Source organism: Triturus cristatus, chromosome 4_1 (assembly GCF_964204655.1).
Source record: "Triturus cristatus chromosome 4_1, aTriCri1.1, whole genome shotgun sequence".
Lineage (NCBI taxonomy): Eukaryota > Metazoa > Chordata > Amphibia > Caudata > Salamandridae > Triturus > Triturus cristatus.
The window spans coordinates 817,036,008-817,054,377 of record NC_140585.1 but is presented as its reverse complement, the minus strand read 5'-3'; the positions used below and the strand labels follow the sequence as shown (position 1 = coordinate 817,054,377).

Genomic DNA, 18,370 nt, shown 5'->3' with positions numbered 1-18,370 from the left:
GTAACCAAAATGTTTTTGTGGTAAGTAAGGTCTCGGTTCTAGGAAGACCTCAGACCTTTGCTGCCAGTAAATAGGAGGATACCTCATCATCACGTCACAAATGAAAAGGGGGTGGTGGTGAGAAGGGAACTTTGCAAAGTAGAACACCAACTATAAAATCACCAACGAAGTCCCTCAGCAGACCATCTGTGGGTTGGGTGAGACCAAAATCACAGTGACGAGGGTTCTTGGAGGTGGGCAAAGGAGGTTAACCTTTACCCTTGTTCTCACACTGCTCTCGCGCTGCCCTAGGTCAGGCCTGCAGGATGCAAGTGCCGGCGGCTTTTCTTTCCGGTCTGCTAGGAGTCCTCCTCAGCCTTGTCATTGCGGAAGCAAAGCCCGTCTCAGGTGAAGCAGCGGAGGCAAAACGACCGTGTCCGAAGGCAGCGATGGTGCAGGCGATTGGCAGCCTTCACAACAAGACCGTCACTTGGGGACATCATCTTCCGGTAAGCGTACCAAAAGTGCAGACAATCAGATCACTGTGGTGCTTCATGCTGAAAGTTGTGGTGATGTATATACTGTCTCAAGCATCTCTTGCACAATTAGAAAAGGGTGAGCGCAGCACTATTTGCAGCAGATCACTGCAGACTTGGCTAGCACCCATCTTATTTACAGAACTTTCACTTTTGCAGAGCTTGGGTCCAAAGCGAATTTTCATGTAAACGAGCACTAGGTGTGTATGGTTTTGCTTTTAGGTCAGTATTTAAGAGACCAGTTTAAGTGGCACAAAAGTCTGCAGTCTGCTGGGGAAAAAGAAGTTGTCTGTAGTGGGGGACTTTGAGGTGTGGGGGTCTGTGGAGAACCTGAATGCCACTTTGTTGCACTGCGCAGTTTGGCTCTGCTATGTGCTTATTTGTCTACCTAGAATGCTGCAAAAATAAGGAGGGCTCCTGGGCTACTACAGGAGCACGTGTGTGGTGCGATGGGACGTTTTCACTTCCAGAGTTCCTGGGTGGTACCAATTCTTCAAAGGTGGTTGATTTCTCTCCACTCCCAATATACTTAAATGCAGCAAAAACATTTCTGACCTTCTGTACAATGTGTTTGTTATGTGTCTGCTTCACACATACATGTGACTCGTTTAATTTATATAGAACCTCATGTGTGCTCTGCAAACCAATTCATTTTGACCTTATTTGCATTTCGCAGAAAGACCGGATCATTCACCAAAAATTGTTGGACAAAGAGCTCCGGGCACAGTTCATGGTAAGATTGAGGTTTTGGGGTTTGACAAACACAGGCCAAAGGAGTGGGAGCAAAGACTGAGGCTCTGTCTAAGACTGAGCTTGATTTTAGCGTTAGGATACTGAGGGGACAGATTTGCCACATATTCCTGAATCAAGCTATTCGGTTTTTGTCAATGGAATGGGGAATAACTTGCAGCTCCAGAATTAACAAGTCCAAATGTACATGCGGAGCCTCCCTTGCAGGGACAAACTTGCTTCCATTGACCACCTGCTTTGAGCAGGTGGTAAGTTACTGGGAACCGGGGGGCCTATACAGGGTGGGGTACTGCGGGTTGGCGGGGAGTCAGTGGACAGGGGAGGCTTGTACCAGACCAAGTTGATCATTCTATCTCTTGAGCTGTCAGTGGGTGGTCAAGCAGGGAGCAAGGGCTTGGTTGGGTTGCATGTGCGCTTTACCAGCCAGATTTCCTAGCTAGTAAAATTAGGCCCAGTATTCCCACATACGGGAAATCCAGGTGCGGAAACACCAGCTATTGCCATTGGGCCCCATGTGCAATAGACTGACCACCGAGCAATGCATCATTCTGTTTGTCTCCCACAGGTAAACTGTACTGTCCAGGATGAGTTGCTCTCATTCTACCAAAGCCAGGTTTTTGGCGGGCTCCAAGCTGCAGCAGTTCCACAGATCATATTGAACACCTTTGACGAAATCAGGAGAAACCTGCGCAAATGTGTAAGTAGGATTCTCTCACTTGTATAAACAGGTTGATTTGTAGTCATTTAAAACATGTAGCATGGATCTTCTTACAATTACCAATTTGAGAGCTGTATTGTCTATCATTCAAACAGTGATGGAGCGCTGGCAATGACAGCTCTCTGTCCAGAGCTACTTGTCTCTTTGTAAACTACCAACTAGTGTAAAAATGTAAGACCGTGCATAGAGCGTGGTTTACAAACTTTTTTGAACATTGGAATAGGGCTTGGGTGCAAAGGAACATTCATTTACATTAGTAACTCCAACTCCTGGTTAGCATATTGGTATTAGGGAAACTGTGCCATGTAAGTTCAATGGGTGAAATCCACCAGAATGATGGTTTCTCCACTGTTTGATGTAAGGTGTGAGGTCACCCTGCAACAATGTAGGTTGCTTGCATTTGCTTGTAATTAAAAACGTTTGCAGATATTCATTCTCACACCCAAATCTATGTTTCTGAAAATCAGATGCAACTCATTTTCCGCAGTAGGAAAAGGACGTGAATACTAAAAGAGTAGTGGGACATAGGGAAAGTATATTTCCTTATTGAGTAAAGAGTTAAAAAGGTATATGTCCGAATGAAAACATTTTCTGGAAATTGGGGTCAAATGCACAAAACATTTTTGCTGTTGCAAATGACTTGGTTCAAAGAATCTGGCCATTTGCGACAGCAAAAATGCTTTTTGCAATGTACAAACTCCAAATTGTGATTCAGTAATTTGTTACCAAATTGTAGTTTGGAAGGGGTGTGTTCAGGACGTCCCTTCCGAATAAGGAATCTGATTGGTCTGTACCAATGTTTTGTGACTGAAATGCGGTTGCAGAACCTTCACACTTTACCATCAACTCAAAGTTGGTGGTAATTCATTTGCAAATGGTAAAGGGTCCCCAAACAACCCCTTCCCCTTGGGAACATTTGAAAAACAATGTTTCCCATGCATCAACCTAAAAGCGGTCACAAGCGGACAGATTTGCATAATCTGCCCCTTTGCGACCGGTATATTTGCATTTGGGATGCGTCATCCCAAATGCAAAAATCGCTATTTAAGGAATCGATGAATTTGCGATTCCTTAAATGCAATGCATTAAACAATTTTTTTTTGCTATTTCGCTAATATGAATCGCAAATTACCATCAATCTACAGCTGATGGTAATTTTCGATTTCTTTGAAAAGTTCACTCAAGTGCACTTTTTCAAAGTCACATGTTAAACACACACATGCATTTGGGGCATGTGTGTGCGCAACATGTGGTTAAATTGTAATTTCAAGGGTGCAACAGGGTATCCTTTTGGAACCCTTGCACCCTTGAAATTGCATGCGCAATTTGCGAGTACCTATTGGGTACTCACAAATTGCGCATGCAATTCCCATTCATTCCTATTGGGCTCTGGGACCATAGGAATGAATGGGAATCAATTCCTTAATTGCAACTCGCAATTTGCGAGTCACAATTAAGGAATGTGTAGGAATAGCAAAATTGTATGCGATTCCTACATGCATAGGCAATAGCGATTCTTGAATTGCGATTCCTTAATAATCACAATTAAAGAATCGTTATTGTCTATGTTGGTGCATGTGCCCCTAAGAGCAGTGGTCATACGGACCAATGTGCATTCTCAGAAAATAAAAAGGAAACATTTCATTTTTATTTTAAAATATATTCAATTTTCCTTTACCTCAAAAGGGCTACATGAAAAAAAAAGAATGCTTTAATAAAAGCAATCACAGAGATGGTGGTCTTATGACCCCAGCAGGCCATCATCTCCGTGATGGCATTGAATCCTAGTGGGTCACAAATTGTGACCTACCTCATTAATATTCATTAGGTGGGTCTGTTATCAACCCAATATGAATTGCTATTTAGGGAAGAAGGGCTAGATAATACCTTTTTACATTAGTAATAGTGATTACCAAAAGCGATTCACAAAAAAACAATATTTAGGAATCGCTTACTACTGTTCGTACATCTAGCCCATAGCTCTTTAGATTATCATATGTGCATTCACAAAAAGTCCATCTTAAGCTTCAAACGTGGACGTTTTCCTAAACTAACAGATTATAGACTTTTTGGTCTGACATTTGTGAATTGGTTGCATAATGTTTTAGTATATGCTCTCTGCGGCAGTTTTTTCCTGATGCCTTAGAAAGAAATGGAGCAAGCAGGTTTTGCCAATGAACAATATTGTGCAAGAATTTTGCATGAGTTCAGAAATGGCTCAAATGTTTTTCTATATGTATGATTCTTGCATTGTAAGAAATTAGAAAAATTGATATTTTTTTTTCAAATTCGGCCTCTTCTTTAATATTTGGAAAGTTAAACACAATCAGGTTTATGCATTTATTGTTACATAAGCAACAGAAATGAAGCACATTTCATTTGCATAAATTTGACATTGTCCAAAACTATAGGTAAGGCTATTGGTAACTATAGTGTGGTTTGTCTCTTCATCAAATCAGACATTTTTGTGTGTTTTTGAGCAGGCAGAACAGAACAGCATCATCTATATCCATACTGAAGTTCTCTCACTCAAAGTGGCGTGAGAGCACACTCTATTTTTGTAATGAATTGTATTTTGTATGTAGTGCTTAGTTGCTGATTAGTCTGTTCACAACTCACGGCACGCCTTGTCATGTTCTGAGGTGATTACTTACGAATGTCTTAACCACATATAGAGAAGACGCTCTCATTTAAAGTAATAATATTGCAGCTACATACTCATTCTACTAATATTGCAAAACTATTTTCCATGCACGGATGCATGCTGCTTGAGGATGAGGACTCAGTGAAGTTCCATAGTGTGTTAAAAGATGTTCTACTGACTAATTCACACTCTCAAATACTCCTCAGTGTTCAGCAAAATTAAATTAATCATCCTCAGTGAGTCTTTAAATCGGCCAGCCCTAGGGCAGTGCGACTGGTGCCACCGCACCGGATGCTGACTTCAGGGGACGCCGAGTCAGCAAGTTAATTTCGCTTTTAGAAGCCCCTGCTCCCGTCCTGTCAAGATAACTCTGGTGCTTAATGTTCTTCCCTAAGAGAGATGGAGTTTTGTCTAGTTGAGATATTGACTGAACTTAAAATAGCACAGAGGGTTAATATGCCTGCTGTACAGATCTGTACCATGCAGATCACAAGGTGCTTATAATGTAAATAGGTCAGTGGGTTACTGCTTTTCTCAGAGACATCCTTTTGTTACTTGCAGTATATAAGTTAAAATCCTAACATAGAACAGTGAGCTATAAACTGTCATCAAAGAACTGCATGCACACTTCAAAGTATAGATTAGCGCATAGATTAGTGTTGCAAAGAGGGTTCATTTGGATAGAAATCAGTTCTTATTATTAAAGAGAACTCCCAGCTATGGTTTTCCATTTTCAATTCTGAATGTGTGCTTCTTCCGACCAAGCACTCTTAAACTATACTGCCTAACAGTATGGATGACGTGACTCCTACATCTTGCAGTCCTCTGGCTTATGTAAATTTCCTATACACTGATTCACACACATATGATTGATTGTCTCTGTGTAATATGTGTTTGTTTGATGCAGAGTGCTCTGACACCGTACACTGGTCTGAGTGGCGCAACATAACTAATTAAATGCATCTGAAAGGGATTGGTCATAGAGACTTGGGAGGCACTGTTAAAAGGTGCTGGTGAGGGAATCCGTGGTGGAGGAGGTCACCACTTCCACCAAGGATGGGGGGGGTGGGGGGGGGCACCAACAAACATTGCTGCACCAGGCGCCACCAGAGCTAAAGCCAGCCCTGTTAAATCCCTCTGTATGACTGTTCTATAATCAGTTTCAGATTCAGGGGCGGATTTATAATTCTTTCTTGCAGTATAACAGGGCAAGCGTCCTTGCTGCGCGGCATTAAAGGGAAAGGGCAGAAATGTGCAGTATTTACCATTTTCCAGCGCATTCCTCTCCTTTGCTAGCACTGGCGCACCTTTGGCTACCTAGCGTCAATGGAGGCATCCTTGCGTCATGTAACAAGGATGCCTGTGTTGCAGGCAGGATTGTTTTCGTGCAGGACGGGACACCTTCCCACACTAAAACAATCCTCAGAGGCGTTTTCCTCTTTCTAAGAGTACTCCAGAATGCAGCGCACTTAATAAGAGGAAATAACAAGGAGAAATAAAGATATTTCTCCTGATTGTGCCGCGGATGGGGAGGCGCACAATTCTGACGCATTCCCCAGTCTACCAATGTTTGTAAATCTGGGAATGTGTCAGAATCCAAGGCTGGGTTGCTTGGGAACACCCAGTCTCCACCGATAGAACACGTCCCTGAAGAGGAGCGTAACTATCGATCTATCAAGCTACTCCGGCCACGTATGGGGGCCTTGCGTGCCTTGATGAATCTCATTTAAGTTTTGCATCGCCCTCGCATCTCCGTGCATGGTGTAAGGGAGACACAAAACCTTGATAAATATGCGCTCACTATTCTAAGTTTCATAATGTTGTACTTTGATTTTGTTGATCATGTTTTGTCAAACAGACTCCATTAATTTTTTCTAATCCAATAACTGTACAAAACACTGCCTACAGCAACTTCACATGTCTGAATGTTTATTTTAGTGCTTGGACACTATCAGAACATTACCCCAAATTAGTAGAATCTGGGGCTGCTTATGGTACTTTACTGAAAAACTGGAAGTGATTGGAAATAAACCCAGTCTTACTTTTAACTGGAACTTTACAAACTCACACTGACTACTCACGTGTTTTATGCTACCGTTACATGAAAATAGCTAAACGAAGATGGTGCTATTGAATGTCACTGTTATTGCAAGTGACATTTTTTAGACCTGGCTTGACCTCTGTGTCTGTCAGCTGACCTTATGTAATCCATAGAAAAAAGCTAAAAGAAGCACAACCGAGAGTGGTTTTCCCTCCACCCAAATGGTGATTTCCTTCAGTTTATATATTGAAAGGATAGAAATTGTGTGCTTTCAGATGAAAAAGGTGCTTGTACTGCACATTTTGTCTTTTCTGAAAGCTTATGCTCAACGCAGCACAATGTGAGTGCTATATTGACAAGCCCTTCATCAAGGCCAGAAGCCGGACCTGCTTATTGGGCCTAATGTGGCGCAGCACAGACCACAAACAGCTTGTTAAGTGTGAAAAAGGCCGCTTTATTGAAGACAGGTGCACCTTACAACAAATATCCTTGGCCTGTGCCGTACAAAACTAAACCTCACTAAATAATTTCTTCCTGCCTTACCCCCCACCCCCACCCCTAAAGTTTCCCCATTTGCAACCATTTATAAACCCCCAACTCTGTCTTCCCTGCCGACTCATTAAACGTGTAACGTCTTATCATTTCCTAAAATAACTATCTCCTTCCTGCGTTACTTCCCCTTCCTGCGTGTACCCGTAGTGACATTTTCCAACCAATCAACTTAAACCGTGAACCGATCTACCAACTATTACTAGGGAGAACGCCCCCTCATAAACCATAACCCTGGTACAAAAACCCCGCACCTGCTTCAAGCGACAACCAAACAGTACATGTTTCCTGACCCGGTGCACCTGTTCCCAACAAAACCCTGAACCAAAAAGAAAAAACCCCAATACTCCCAGAAAAAACCCGTGAAATGTGTCTCCTCCCCCCTTCCCTTTAACAACGGGGAGGGAGGGCGATAAAAATGTCCTCACCCTGCCAAAACCCCCGTCCGGCTGCCGTGACACCCCACTGGAATAGTGGCTGGAGACCTAAAATGGCCGCATACCTATCCCCCCAGCCCAAATGTAGCCTAACCAGCCCAAATGTAGCCCAACAAGCCCAATTAGGCTCTGGGCTGCACCACCGGCCCAAAATTCCCCGGGGGTGGCAGGCCTCCCGTTGGTCGGCCGCCTCCCCCAAAGCCCTATTGGGCCTAATGTGGCGCAGCACAGACCAAAAACAGCTTGTTAAGTGTGAAAAAGGCCGCTTTATTGAAGACAGGTGCACCTTACAACAAATATCCTTGGCCTGTGCCGTACAAAACTAAACCTCACTAAATAATTTCTTCCTGCCTTATCCCCCACCCCCACCCCTAAAGTTTCCCCATTTGCAACCATTTATAAACCCCCAACTCTGTCTTCCCTGCCGACTCATTAAACGTGTAACGTCTTATCATTTCCTAAAATAACTATCTCCTTCCTGCGTTACTTCCCCTTCCTGCGTGTACCCGTAGTGACATTTTCCAACCAATCAACTTAAACTGTGAACCGATCTACCAACTATTACTAGGGAGAACGCCACTCAGAAAATTCTGGCCCCCAGACTTTCCTGACCCCCCCGCTAGGGACACCTTCATTTATTCATTTATTTATTTTTTATACGCCCCCTCCAACCTCCTGGATTTGTTTGCGGACTAACTCCAGTCCAGAAGCGTGACCAGTGTTCCCCCCATCTTCCCGATGAATTGAACCGCAGCCTACTTAAGCCCTGCCATTCTGCTCTCCCTGTGCCCCTCGCCACCACGGCCCGTTGCACACCCCCCCCTCCCCCTCCATGGCCTTATCTAGCGCTGCTGGCTGCTCTACCCTCCTCTGGTGCCTTTGTGAAGTGAATGCGGTCCATATTCTGCACTATCTGACCCCTGCTGCCTGACCCCCCAGCAGGTCCGTCTACCTGCCGTTCACCGTGCTACGCCTTACACTGACCCAGGTCATGTCCCCCCCCAGCTGAATAAGCAACCTCGGGACGAATATCACCCTGAATCCTTCTGCGTACGTATGACACAATTCATGCCACCGCCATACCCCCGTACCCTGCCAATGAACAATGACCCACCATGAGACGAAAACCCCCATCCAAACCTTCCCTTTGAAATTCATAACGCTCTGCCCATATGACGAAGGACTGTCCCACGATCCATCTGGAAGAGGCCACCCCAGGAGGCCCTGCTACCGCACCTGAAAAGACACATATATGAGCCCCAGAAATGAGCGCTATGTTACCCCTTCCCTGGAGCCCCGCAGCTGAACTGTATGTTATAACGCAGCCCGACGTCCCATGCACTGCCGCATAAGGTCAACCCACCAAACATACCAGGCATGAGGCCCAACCGGGCGAAGAGACTGTTACTGCTTGTGCGTGCTGCGCTCCCACCCCCGCCCCTCAGGGCCCCGAAACCGGAACTGCCCCCCAAGTGCATCCCAGACCGCCACGTGACCGGCGACCCCCTTCCTCCACCACCCGGCAGAATCTGCCGCAGGACCCACTACAGCCGGCCAGCAGCCCGATATACACAAGCCTGGGGCCCGCCTCCCCTTTCACGCGCCCAACCATCGTTACGTAACTGCCCCATTGTCCCGTCGAAGTCCCTCAACTCCCACATAGTTTGCCCATGCAGGTTATGCCCGACAGCCTACCCGCCATAGATACCGTAGGCCAACCGTCGCCCCTCATGGACAACCTAAGCTACCCCACCTGCTCCTCCCTTTCCCCTGCCCTGCTCGTCACCTTGGGCCCCCCTCATGAAGTCCCCGCCAACCTGCTCAGATGGCCTCTGTGTGGCCGCGGCCATTGACCCCAACCCCAACCGCGTAACCCTTTGCCTCCGACGTATCACATCCCCGCAGGGACTGGCACCCTGCCCTTTTCCACTCCCGTGACTAGCATATGCAAACTTCACCACCTAGAGAGAGACCAAGCGTCCACTGTGTACGAGCTCACTCCCGGCCCATGCCTGGCCTGGAACCGGATACCATGGTCCACCCTCGCCGCACAACCTCCCGCGGCCTCCGCGCCCGGGCCTCCCAAGTTGATGGTCTGTGTGCCCCCAGTATTACTGCCATGGTGTCCATCACTGGCCACCCTACAGCTAAAATTGTGGCGCCCAACCGAAACCGTACTACCCTACACCACCCCCACTGACCTCCCCCAGCGTGGCCCGCGACCCATCGAGTCCCCTCAGCATGTGCAGTTGCTTGTCTCTCCGCAAGCGGGCTTGTATCGCCCCCACCACCAAATCCCTACCAGTAAAGTGGCAGAACTGCACTAGAACCTTGTGTCAATTCTGCTGCCAAGTGCGCCCCAGGTGACCCGTGGGCTCTAAAAACTTGCCAGTTGCTACCGACAGTCCACAGAACCGGGCTGGCCCCCGCTGTGATGTAGTCTCTGAAGACGGAACCACCCCCTGAATGCCCTCCTTGCCCGGGGAAGAGTGGGCCCACCCTGTAATGCCCGCGACGGCCTGTGGTGCCCCCTTTAGTGTATATATGAGCAGTTAACCAAAGGGCACCCCCAAAACGGGTCCCCCATGCACCCTTCCCGGTGTTCCGGGTTCCCCGCTGCTCGCCCCACATCCCCACCGAAACGCAACTTACCAAAGCCCACCGGGGCCCCTCCCCTTCCTGTGGCGTGCCATCGCTCCTCGTGTACCCCGGTGCCTTACCTGGCTCCAAGGTCGGCGTCCTGCTGAAGCGCGCCGCCTAACCAGTAGTGAAAGCGGGGGAGGCCGGCATTCCATCCGCCACTGAACGCCATCTGTCCTGCCTTCTGCAAAATTAGACATCACATTAGTGACCCCCCCCTTTTCTGCACCACAGCAATGGGCCGTCCTCCGTGGACTCCAGCCCCATGCTCCCAGCGCAATGGGCCGTCCCCCGTGGACTCCAGGCCATGCTCCCAGTGCAATGGGCCGTCCACCGTGGACTCCAGCCCATGATCCTACAGCAATGGGCCACCCTTCGTGGGTTCCAGCCCGTGATCCCCCCCGCCATGGGCCGTCCTCGGCGGACTCCAGCCCGGGATCCCCTAGTTTACCATAACATATTCTGGCTCAGGGAAGGGCATTGCCATCAGTTTTGATACTATGTGCAGCCATGCAAAGCGGATCAATCCCCCTACTACTCCACACTCCTGCAGCAGTACCGCAAGCCCCTCCGTTGTATCCTGCTGTTGTTCTGGACCCCCCGTGCCCCCAGAGGCCGCAGCGACCCACCGGGCCATAGTCCGTCCAGTAGGTCCCTCGCTGGGGCAGGCCGCCCGCACGAGACAGAGCCTGCCCATCCGCTCGGTGGGTGGAGCCGCATGTAACTCACCCGAGTGCCTGCTGCCCCTGCAAAGGAAACGAGGAGTCCGACATGCCGGGGTTATTCTCCCTGTCTGGCCCTGTCCCCCTTGGCTACCCTCGCCAGGGCCCTGTGAATACATTTATACAAGTAAACCCCTTTTACGAGCATCAACCACCTTGTTTGTGAATCCAAATGATGGGTTTGGGCTTCGGGAAAACTAGTTGTGCCTATATATGCATGCCATACGTACACAGCCACACACCCCGAAAAACTTGGCCAACTGTCCCCCACCGAGGGAGATGTCGGCCTCGTGCCCCAGCGCATTCTCAATATCGGCATGTATACTGAAATAACTGAAAATCGTCATGTTAGGAAAGCAAACACCCGTGTTCTACATAATATTTTTATTTTACAATGTGCATACTTCCTAGATATCATCCTAAAATGAGCACATCGTGTCAAAATTCTCAAAATAGAAATCACTGTCCTTAAATGGAACACAAGAAATGAAAAATAACTGCGCTATACACCACCTATGTACAAACATATAGACGATGCAATTGTTCTTATACATCTTTCCCCAGACTATATAACCCAAGCCCAGGCCAGTTAAGTTATCGAGTGTTTTAAATTCTTTCTGGCGACGTAAGGATATTTCAATCTCTTGGTTCTGCTATAAACCTATGCCCCATTCTAATATCAGATGGGACTGTGACGCCTCTCTGAGCACTTGAAAGCAGGCCAGAGCAGAATTCCTATGGAGCATACACTACTACAGCACAGCGCACGCTGAATATAAATACAAGACTCTACTACGTTCGACAGAAGCTACGAATAAAATGAACATCCGCACCAAACGGCACCTTTCAAAACAGCAAAAGAAAGAGGCGAAGGACGTAAACCGGAACACAACGTCAGACGTCTGAACGCCCAGTGGAGACATCTGTGACTAACCTACAAACACGGGCTCGAGTTGGTTCGAGCCACAACAAACCCGAGTCGATTCCAGCCTGAACAGTAGCAGGGACACCTGCTGTACCAAGTATGTAGTTAAAAAAAGTCAGCATGTAGCATGTCCAATAGGGCCCCTGGGGGAGGCGGCCGACCAGAGCGCCCGGCGCCGTCCTGAATTCCCACCTAGTTCCCTCGCGAAATCCAAGTTCCACGTCACCAGGCGCCTTCCACCACCCACGCCACGAAGCCGTCAATCTGTCTACCCTACATGAACCTCCCGCACTCCCAGCACCAGCCCAAAATTAACAAACCAAACTTTGCGCAAAACCACGATCAACTAAAATGTAGCTTTCCTTAGCAGGCGACCACCCCACAGTTCGCCCCAACTATCTTCAAAGTTGCGGTAGGACGTCCGTAACCATGCACTCAGAAGTAACAGCCGACACGCAAACTGGCACCGCAAGCAAAATGCTAACATTTCCAAAGACGTGAACAAATCAATCTACAATTTAAGCCTTTCATTCTCCCGCCAAAATTCTTCCTCACCCCATTCCAATTTACACACCAACAGCAGGAACAAAAGCTGAAACTCACGAGGCAGAAACAGGGGATCCAGCGGGACCCACCTCCACGGTGCAGAGAAGACTCACGACGCCACAGTCTACCGATATCTCGTACGAACCTCTGCGACACGCTGCAGCTTTCCGACCACCAATTACAATCTCACAAACAGCGCCCCACTCTCCGCAAAGCGCCCCAACGTCTCGTCAGGGGGAGCAAGCGCCACATCAAATCCATCCACAATTCCTCCTTTTACCTCCCAGCAACCACGCAACGCATTTGCCATCCCCTCAAAAATGTCCTCACCCTGCCAAAACCCCCGTCCGGCTGCCGTGACACCCCACTGGAATAGTGGCTGGAGACCTAAAATGGCCGCATACCTATCCCCCCAGCCCAAATGTAGCCTAACCAGCCCAAATGTAGCCCAACAAGCCCAATTAGGCTCTGGGCTGCACCACCGGCCCAAAATTCCCCGGGGGTGGCAGGCCTCCCGTTGGTCGGCCGCCTCCCCCAAAGCCCTATTAGGAAATGTTACAACAATGGCAGCAGGCTAATTTATTTATTGTGAAAAAAAATGTGTGAAAGCCAAGAGGCTTTCAGGGTTGGATCGTATGTAATTAGCCACTTTTATCGGCTAATTTGCAGAACGGTTACATTTTAATCTGTTAGGGCATGGCTGGGGCATCACATTTCGGTACCAATTCACACAAAATTGAGATATCAAATTTGTCATTGAGCATGAATTCCTCTAAGCACTAAGGATGGAGCGCGTGGACTTTCTAGAAAGAGTTTTTATCACAAGCCTTTTGAACCACAGATTTTATTTAAAAAACAGAGAAAAGAAAAATACTTTTTTTTCATAATGTGCCCGTCCTCCATTAAAGAGAGACATTTGCTCTGAAATCTGTACAGCTAGTGGTTTTGCGTGAGTGTGACGATTCTTGCCACTACGGGTATCCTATGGTGTTTCCCTGTCTTGTTCCTGTTTACTTACGTGATTTTAAATTAACTTTGTGAAATGCAATAATATATTTATGAACATTATTCTTTGTGGAGTGACTAGATTTTTCTATCTGGTTGCCTAAACGATTATACTTTTAAAATTATTTTTAGATGGAATGGTGATGTAATTTACAATGTCATACCTCTTTTGGGAAATAAAGAAAGAAATAGGAGTTGTAGATTTATTAAAAGATAAGTTATAGAACTTAAAAAAAACAGTTTCATGGCTAAACAGACGCCTCCTCGTTTTGAGCCGGAGCCATGTTGAAAATATTCACCTTACCGAAATGGTAGCAATGCACTACGTGTTCCCCAATGAACAATACTTTAAAATGTGATATATTCATTATCTCGCACCTCAAAGGTGTATGTCATTATGGACAAAAGTAGACCAGCCATTGAGAGGAATGGAATGGAAAGACCATGCATGCAGCCTTGTTTACATTTTGTGACTTGCTGCAGAGGTTTTATGGGAAATACCAGGTTAACAATATAGAGTAACATGAGAAAAGGTTAATCAGACGTCCAACATATGGTTGCCCTGATTTCTTTCCTGTGACAAGAGAAAGTAAAGTATAGTGCCCCCCCAGGGAAGCGTTTGGGGTTCCTCATAGTGGTGTGATGTGTGTGACGTCAATGAACCTCAGTAACCTAAAGGTGAAAGGTCTTGTTGCAATATCAGAGGTGGGAATGACTAGAGGCAGCAGGTGACAAGTGGTGGACAAGATTATATGAAGTGTGCAGATGTCTGGAAATGGAACCACCAGCCACAATGCATTAGTTGGTAACCAGCATCTCTCGCAGGCAGGGAAGGAATTAGCCATGAGACACGACTGTATTGCAACTTGTGCAGGGAAGTTACTTTGTGTAGATGTTTAAATTGTGTTATCAAGGTTTGACTCTAATTAAAGATGTCCTGTATTATTCAGAAATGTGTTTACATGTAAACTACATATTGGTGAACTACATATGAATAGTTAAACTGGTGGTCACAACCATCATTTTGCACCAAGAACCCAAGGTGGCTTGCCTGCCGCCTCCTTATGTTGGGACCTCAGGCTTAAAAGGCATGCCTAGGTGAGAAGAACCCATGCAAAGCTTGTTCAGGCCTCGCGCTGCCCGAAGCCAAACGCACTTAACCTCTCATTTGCCCACATCATGGCCCTGTAAGTTTGAGCCTTATTTAATTTTGATGTCTGAAATCTAAGAACTACTGCTAATACTTGATGATTTTTACCTTGTAATGTGTTTTCTAAAATCTAGGATGCTGCAACATTCTGCTGATTTAATATTGAGCCCACCCCCCACCACGAGGAGCAAACAAAGCAGCTTTCCTCAAACCAAATACGAGGTTGCATAAATCGATGCACCCAAAAATGCATGTGAATCTCAGAAACAGAACATTCCAATTTGTACCCTACTGAACGCTCATGCCGGAGCATCCAATGCGACGTATATCCATGGTCCACTTATCTTATGCAAATTTACATTGTCTTTTGCTTATTGAAACATAGCTGAGAACGACCTGTGCTAATAATGAGCAGGTTTAAAAAGGAGGGATACAAATTTATTTTGGCATGACTTAAAAAAATTCATGTATCCCCAATCTACATATTGCCTGAGTATGGTTCACCCACAGCTGGTCTCAATTGCCTTTTAATTAAACTTAGTTGGACTATCCAAGCCCCATCCACAATGTCCCTGGTAGCAACAGAGAGATCTCAGGATGAACAGTATGCATGATATGTGTGCCATGGACAGAGACCCCTGAGCATGCAAAGAGCGACTGCGCCCATGCACATTCCGTGCAAAATGCTCTGGCTCCAGATTTGACTTGCAGCTAGCGTTAATTGCCGCAAGCAACAAGGGGCTATAATACAGCCACACTATGCAAAAAACTCTCCTTTCCATGATATATCCCATAACTCACCAGTGAGGTCATAATCGTTTGAAAAATATAACCCTATTCACTTATAATATTATTTCCTCCAGGGCATTGTTAAACCTGCTATTACTTCATGGGTCTAAATGAAACCGTTTAGGATCACAATCCATACATTTTGTGATTGAAATGTGTCAATTTACAGAGTAGTTCTGCTCATATGTATGACAATTTTAGTATCAATGGCTAAAAACTAAATACATTGGTATAAAAATGAGGCTATTTCACAGAATAATAACAAACATGCTAATAATTAAGTATTCAGTATAATTATCATTAGTCTTGCTACAAACGAATAGTTCTGGAATTGTGTGACTCCTTGCAAAATGCGCAAAGTCCTTTCATTCCATCATTTGTTACAAAGTTACTAACTTTTGAAAATGCAGAACCGTTCTGGTTTCTAGTAACTTTCACAAGTTACTTAGATAAACCTGGTCTTTTTGTATTTCTCCCAAAAAAATGTATTTAATAAAAAAGAGTGGTTACTCAATGCTTGTTGTAAACTTAAACAACCCAACGATATATATGAGAATAAGTTATGATCACCCATTCATCAGAACAGGAGATGCAAGCCTACTAACTCTGACTTCTTTAGAAAAGTAGGTGTTAGCATCAGCTGCTACAAAAAGCTGTCACATACAAAAAACATGTTGAGAGTGCTAATTCAGCCATACCTAGACCTGATCTGGAAATGTGCCAAGAATCCACATCATCAGAAGATGCTGTAGTAGGTAGAAAGGGTATGACCAACTCAGCAGATACAGAGCACAGTTTCTGTTCTTACTAAGTAGTGTATTCACTTCAGAGGAGGAAATGTTTTGATAAGGCTTGACTTTCTTTGCAATACAAAATAGTTGGCCACTGACTGCTCGGGAGTTCTCCCATGCAATGCGCAATATTTCTTATATTTAATTCAACAAAGATGTTTGATGACATGCTAAAGCAGGTCCTCACTACTCAAAGCATGTGGACATGTGTGTGAAAATCTAAAATGTTGGAAGATTAGGAGGGATTGACCCTTTGCAACAAACCCATGACTTATAAAAAGTGCTGTCACCTCCAAAGAGTTGTCTGCATAAGAAAATCAATCTTAGTCTTGAAGAAAATCAGGCATAGTGTCGGTGAAAGTGTATAAGTTCTATGGGACGAACGTTCTGTGACATTATTAATTCTTGATCTTGTAATATTTTTAACTGAATTATATATTTTTATTTTTTAGATACATTGCACTGGAGCTTCCTCAGAGTCCAGCGTTATCAGACAGTTGAAGGACAGATTTGAAAAGGTAATCATCAAATAAACTTGTTTTAGATTCAAATAACTTCCCCTAAACAATATTTCTAAAGTTAATACATTGCATGCTTTTTTTTGCAGATCAAAGATCGGGGACAACTGCAAAGAAGGAAGTACAAGGCCATCAGTGAACTCACAGTTCTGATTGGCTGGCTCAACACATTCTTAAGTCAGTAGGGATAAAAGCAAATGAGCCTCCCAGCTCCAATAAGATCATTGCAGTACAGGCAGTACCAGGCACAGACTACTGAAGGTTAATTTATATAGTACTGCAAATCGTTTAGTGGAATATATTATGTAAGTATGTGTGTGTGTGTGTGTGTGTGTGTGTGTGTGTGTGTGTGGCATTATATGCATATGTATGGATATGTATGCACACGTAGATGTGTGAAAAAGAGAGAGATTGGTGAGAAAGAGAATAGAACGTGGACATAAGAACAATAAGAAATGAACGAAAGGAAGAGAAAGATGTGTCAACAGATGAGAAGGAACTTGGGAAACACGATTACCCAGGCGACTAACATACCACGGGCAATGAAAGAAAACATGGAGAAAGAATAGGTAACTGTTCCTTGGAGTAAAACCTGCATACCAGCGTGAAGACAGTCCATGTTTTGAATATATTGAATCCTTCACCTTTCACTGATCCTGTCGATTAGTGCAGCTATTGCTGCTTTGTTAGATGTGGGTTTATCATCCGGTGGACAACCTGACCGCTGAAACTGAGCTGAGGATGTCAGTTCATGACACACTGGATGCTGGACGGCTTTCAGTCATGAGTGGAGGGTCACTTCCGGCTTGGGTGAGCAGTAACTGTGCAGCTTATGAGGGAGGTTTGCCTTCGCCTTGTGACAAACCAAGAACCCATCCAGTCTCATCTCTGATTGAACTTACACTGCACGAATGTGGGGAGAGTCTTCCTCTGTTAAAAATGTTCGGGTCTAGCCAAGACATTTAAAAATGGCGTATCTGCCATGGTATCAAAAGGCAATATGCCTGTAGTATGTTTACATTGAAGCAATGAGCACGTGAATTATGTTTATGTTTGTTGAATTTCCTGAAACCTCAAATGCACATTATTTATTTTATTCAGATATGTTAAGTGTCCGCTTTTCTTCATGATTTTTTTAGTACCAGCACTTGTCATTACCTGTTTTTAGCCAGGTTTAACAGAACATGCCAGCGTTTCACATATTTATTTTCTTGTATACAAAATGCTGTGCATGTGTCATATTTATCATGGTTGTTTTACAATTGTTATTGGTAACTGTGTCAATATATAATTATTAATTAAAAGGAACAATATTAAGTACTTAAATGGAATTACTTGTTAACATTGGAATACGAATAAATACCATGTACTTTAACTTTGTCTGAGTTTCTATTTTTATCAGTAATGAAAACTTTTGATCACTTATCAAAGCAGAAGAGTGGCAGATTGGTTTTAAAAATCAATTCGGGGAAAATTGGTTTGGGAATCCCATATCACATTGGTTAGTGTCAGTCAGCACCTGTGACCAAGGCAAGAGCTAATACTAATAAGCAAACATTTCCATTACAATTTCCTGTAACAAGTACATGCTGTGCAGTACCTACCATCAGGTGATCCCATCTGAACTTTA

At 45.1% G+C, this 18,370-nt stretch overlaps 1 protein-coding gene across 2 annotated transcripts; it reads left to right on the top strand.

Moving 5' to 3' along the window:
• Positions 1–223: 223 nt before the first annotated feature.
• Positions 224–18,049, top strand: IL26 (interleukin 26). 2 transcript variants are annotated; one of them, XM_085653466.1, is made up of 5 exons: positions 224–488; positions 1,192–1,248; positions 1,831–1,962; positions 16,675–16,740; positions 16,830–18,049. In XM_085653466.1, the coding sequence occupies exons 1-5, from the start codon at positions 306–308 to the stop codon at positions 16,923–16,925; spliced, it is 534 nt and encodes a 177-aa protein (XP_085509592.1). In that variant the 5' UTR covers positions 224–305; the 3' UTR covers positions 16,926–18,049. The 2 variants fall into 2 exon arrangements, 1 of the variants encoding a protein (XP_085509592.1); XR_014981355.1 differs by lacking the exons at positions 224–488; positions 1,192–1,248; positions 1,831–1,962 and adding an exon at positions 11,921–12,038 and having other exon boundaries at positions 16,830–16,899.
• Positions 18,050–18,370: the final 321 nt, after the last annotated feature.

Coding starts and splice junctions, on each gene's coding strand:
- IL26 (XM_085653466.1), top strand. CDS start 306: ATGCAAGTGCCGGCGGCTTTTCTTTCCGGTCTGCTAGGAGTCCTCCTC. Junction 489..1,191: donor CTTGGGGACATCATCTTCCG/GTAAGCGTACCA, acceptor TGCATTTCGCAG/AAAGACCGGATCATTCACCA. Junction 1,249..1,830: donor AGCTCCGGGCACAGTTCATG/GTAAGATTGAGG, acceptor TGTCTCCCACAG/GTAAACTGTACTGTCCAGGA.